Source organism: Brienomyrus brachyistius, chromosome 10 (assembly GCF_023856365.1).
Source record: "Brienomyrus brachyistius isolate T26 chromosome 10, BBRACH_0.4, whole genome shotgun sequence".
NCBI lineage: Eukaryota > Metazoa > Chordata > Actinopteri > Osteoglossiformes > Mormyridae > Brienomyrus > Brienomyrus brachyistius.
Window position 1 is genome coordinate 28,692,187 of NC_064542.1, and position 3,881 is coordinate 28,696,067.

Genomic DNA, 3,881 nt, shown 5'->3' on the forward strand with positions numbered 1-3,881 from the left:
ACGACACCAAGTGGAGCACTTAAATCATTTTGTCGGGAAGATGCAAGCGCAAGATACGTCGCTAAACTTGCATCAAAACCAGAGAGGGGGGCCTTCCTGATTTTTTTTAAGCATCTCTGGAAGTCGGTGGGCCAGATTGATATACACATGTGGACTGTAAAAGTACAAGTGTCCAAACTTTATGAAAGTAGTTCTCAAAGAAAATAGTTATGTCATAACCAACCTGGAAACATGCGACAATATACTGGTCAATCACAACTGGACACCCCTGGCCTAAAGCAACGGTTCATGAAAACTTACAGCAAGCTCTAGCCACATACCACCATTAAAACTGGGAAATTAGAAGGGAAAACATCTATTAAACTCAAGTCAAAACTATAAAAAGAAAAAGTTTGGGGGAAAAAAATAAAAAAAGGCCAGACTCAGTTGTAAATGGGCTGATGTAATGAAACGGGTTACTCTAAACAACATACACACCAACACCATGAACTGTGAAGCAGATAATTAAACACATGACATGCGTGATAACACTTGCATTTTAATAAGCACATTTGATAAAAACCAGGCACTCATACAAGACTTAGAATCCAGAAGCGAGTGTTTTGATAACAGCCGTTTAGTCATGCTGCCACTAAGCAGGTCAATGCAAGTAATCCACTGGTGTTTGACAAAACATTTCCGTTTCATCTTGTGCCCTGAGCAGTTCCTCAATTAAAAGCCCAGCCGCCACATAACTTCACACTTGTAATCTACGCTGCGTTGCAGCAAAAAGAATTGCACTCCCTTTAAACAGAGATTGTACGGGAATATCAAACCAGGCTAACTAAGAGCCTGTGACTGAAAAGTAACAGATTAAAGGGTCACATGTCAATCAAACTGAAGACTTCAGATTCAAAGGATCCATAAATGAAATTTAAGACCATTCAAGAAGTATTCAGAAGTTATTCAGTCAGGCATGGGGTGGATCGAACTGTTCCTGAAAGAGAAATAAAAATTAATCATGTGCGCAATAAAGACCAATGTGATCCAAAACAGAGGAAACCATTTAACTTAAGAAGTCAATACTGCAGCACGGGGCAAACCTTCCAGTCCAATATGGACCAACACACAAGTCTGACATCATAGCAGCACATATACACAAGTGAGAATCATGTAATAAACTGACTTACCTTTTGCAGTAATCAGAAGCAGATTATGAACCTAGTTTTAATGCATATAATTAAGGCTTCACAGCAAGTTAAAGCATTACCCACCATCCCCCAGCGTCTAGCCTACCTGCGTGAATGCCCCCACTTACCAAGGCTGTAGTCTTTTGGTCACACCTAGGTCCGCCAACAAGGCAGCAGGGACCAAGCCATCGAGATCAGGCCTCCAGTCACCTGGAGACAAGACATCAGCAGGTTGAGCACAAAGCAGAATATAGAGAAACCAACCATTGTCACCCACTTAATCATAATGAAGTTACACAGTCTAAAATGCAAATTATTGACTGGTGTTTTAGTTACATGCAAGCACCAACATAAATTCTGAGGTTCTTAGAACCAAGAAGTATTTAGAGACAACGAGTTACATACCTAGTTTTGAAGGATGTCATCCTAATGAAATATCTGAGTCCTACCACAACCCCCAGGTACTGAACACAGCCCCTGTATAAACTGCTATGGCTATTTTGGGGTACGGTACCAACACCTAAATACAGGGATCAAAAATGCAAGCCCTCCGTTAAGATGTAAGAGACAAGTCACAGTATATCCATGCATGTGGATAGCACAGGAGCACAAGGACCCAGCCTCCAGGTGTGATCACCTCAACAGTACGGACGAAAGCCACAGTTCTGGCTGGATTGCTGCTGGATCCTTTGGGCAGCAGTGCTGTTAGACCTACTTTCACAGGATTCCTACATGTAAGTGCGCTATAGACGTTAAACCTGCAAGTTATTTGCTTCATAAAGAGAGACAGTAAAACCTGGAGTTACACTTCGTTTTTATTTTAAAAGGTAAACATACAGTTGCATACCAATGTTTAACAATGCTAAGGTGTTTAAACTGCAACAAGATTATACAATATACATGAAAGCATTTTGAGGGATGGGTGGAAAATAATCAGCTCAGCCTGGCGAGGGCGAATGATCCCTCATCACTAGTCATACAACATTTGGCAAAGAGACATCCGATGGCACTGCAGCTAAACGACTGCGGTGAACCTTACAAGCATGAAACTCCAAAGATTTAACGCAAAGTATTCAAAAGCATATATATTCGGCCACATGGTACCAGCCGACTACCGCTACCGAATCTCGGCCACATTACAGAGTTTAAAAAAGGAGGCTTGGTAAAACAATAGGTATAAAACCCAAAACAAAAGACCTGGGCTAAGTTTCGCCACTTTTCAGAACATGTTTGATTCTTAAAAAAAACTTCGTCCACATAGCATAATCAAATAAGTGTTTGGGGGAGTCTGCAGTGGGGTGGTCTTAGGGGGGTGGTCGTGCGTGTCTAGATTTCTGGAAGGGCGTCTTCCTACCTGGAATCGGAGATCTTCTGCGGGGGGCATCGCCCGCTACGCAGCAGCGGTCAATTTGCGTTCAAAAGGTGGTCCAAGGTAGTGGCCATCATCGGCGCCAGGGGTGTTCCCGGGCCCAGTCTCTTTCAGGGTCGGGTTCAGTAGGATCCGCCGTAACCCCCTCGGCTGTAGCCGCCACCGCCGCCCCCTCGGGAGTAAGGCGCGCTGCTGCGGCCGGAGTAGCTGCTGCCGCCTTTCATGGGGCCATAGCCGGAGGACTGCTGGCCGTACCCGCTGCCAAAGTCACTGTAGCCGTTCCCTCCACCGTAGCCGCCCATTTGATCGCCGTAGCCGTAGCTGCCGCTTCCTCCGTAGCCACCACCATATCCGCCCCCACTGCCGTAGCCCCCGCCGTAGCCACCGCCATATCCTCCATCGTTCCCCCCGTAGCCGCCATAGCTGTAGCCGCCTCTTCCGCCTCCGTAGCCATTTTGAGACCTTCCCATTCCCCGTCCGCCGCGGCCCCGGCTCCGACCGCCGGCGGCCTGCATCTCCTGCTTGGTGAGGGCTTTCTTCACCTCCACCTTGTGTCCGTTGATGGTGTGAAACTTCAGCACCACCGCTTTGTCGGCCGAATCATTATCGTCGAAGTAGACGAAGCCGAAGCCGCGCTTCTTGCCGGTCTGCTTGTCGCTGATCACTTCGGCCTTTTCGATCGCGCCGAACTGGGAGAAATACTCTTGGAGGTGCTCTTCCTCCACGTCGTCTTTCAGACCGCCGACGAAGATCTTCTTCACCTTGGCCAGAGCCTCCGGTTTTCCGGCATCTTCACGGGCCACGGCCCGCTTCAGCTCCACGTTGTTGCCGTCTACTACATGCGGCCGGGCGGCCATGGCGGCGTCGGCCTCCTCCGCGGTGGAGTAGGTCACAAAGCCGAAGCATCGCGACCGCTTCAGCTGCTGGTTCTGGACAACCACGCAGTCAGTCAGCTTCCCATACTGCTCAAAGTGTTTGCGAAGACCGTCGTCGGTGGTCTCGACATTAAGGCCACCGACAAAAAGCTTACACAATTGATTTTCCATGTCTCCGGTTCTTTGTCCGCAGTTCAGCAGCCTGTCCGATCAGCTCTCTACCACACAGCGGCGGGAGTGAGCACGAGTATCCGCCTTTAAAGCCACGTTTACGTCAAAAAGACGCGCGCAGCCTATCACGGCAAGTCCCGCCACAGCTCGCGGAAGCGATTTGTTGAGCTCCATGTGACAGGGGCTAAGCTGGTTGCCGTATACGGGGACACAAAATGTATACATAGAAGATGGTGCCACTGTTACTACCTGCGTTATTACTAAATAAAACCACTATAAACTCCATTCTCAGAATTA

At 47.8% G+C, this 3,881-nt stretch overlaps 1 protein-coding gene across 3 annotated transcripts; it reads right to left on the reverse strand.

The window, feature by feature from the left end:
- Window positions 1–518: 518 nt before the first annotated feature.
- LOC125750327 (heterogeneous nuclear ribonucleoprotein A0-like) lies at window positions 519–3,666 on the reverse strand. Of its 3 annotated transcripts, XM_049027948.1 has the most exons (5): window positions 2,524–3,666; window positions 1,807–1,941; window positions 1,575–1,689; window positions 1,298–1,379; window positions 519–976 (listed from the first exon to the last, which is right to left on the reverse strand). In XM_049027948.1, exon 1 carries the CDS (start codon window positions 3,582–3,584, stop codon window positions 2,661–2,663), a length of 924 nt encoding a protein of 307 aa, XP_048883905.1. In that variant the 5' UTR covers window positions 3,585–3,666; the 3' UTR covers window positions 519–976; window positions 1,298–1,379; window positions 1,575–1,689; window positions 1,807–1,941; window positions 2,524–2,660. The 3 variants fall into 3 exon arrangements, with proteins under 3 accessions (XP_048883905.1, XP_048883904.1, XP_048883906.1); XM_049027947.1 differs by lacking the exon at window positions 1,807–1,941; XM_049027949.1 differs by lacking the exons at window positions 1,575–1,689; window positions 1,807–1,941.
- Window positions 3,667–3,881: the final 215 nt, after the last annotated feature.

Excerpts from the sequence above, each read along its gene's own strand:
- LOC125750327 (XM_049027949.1), bottom strand. The coding sequence starts at position 3,584 with ATGGAAAATCAATTGTGTAAGCTTTTTGTCGGTGGCCTTAATGTCGAG.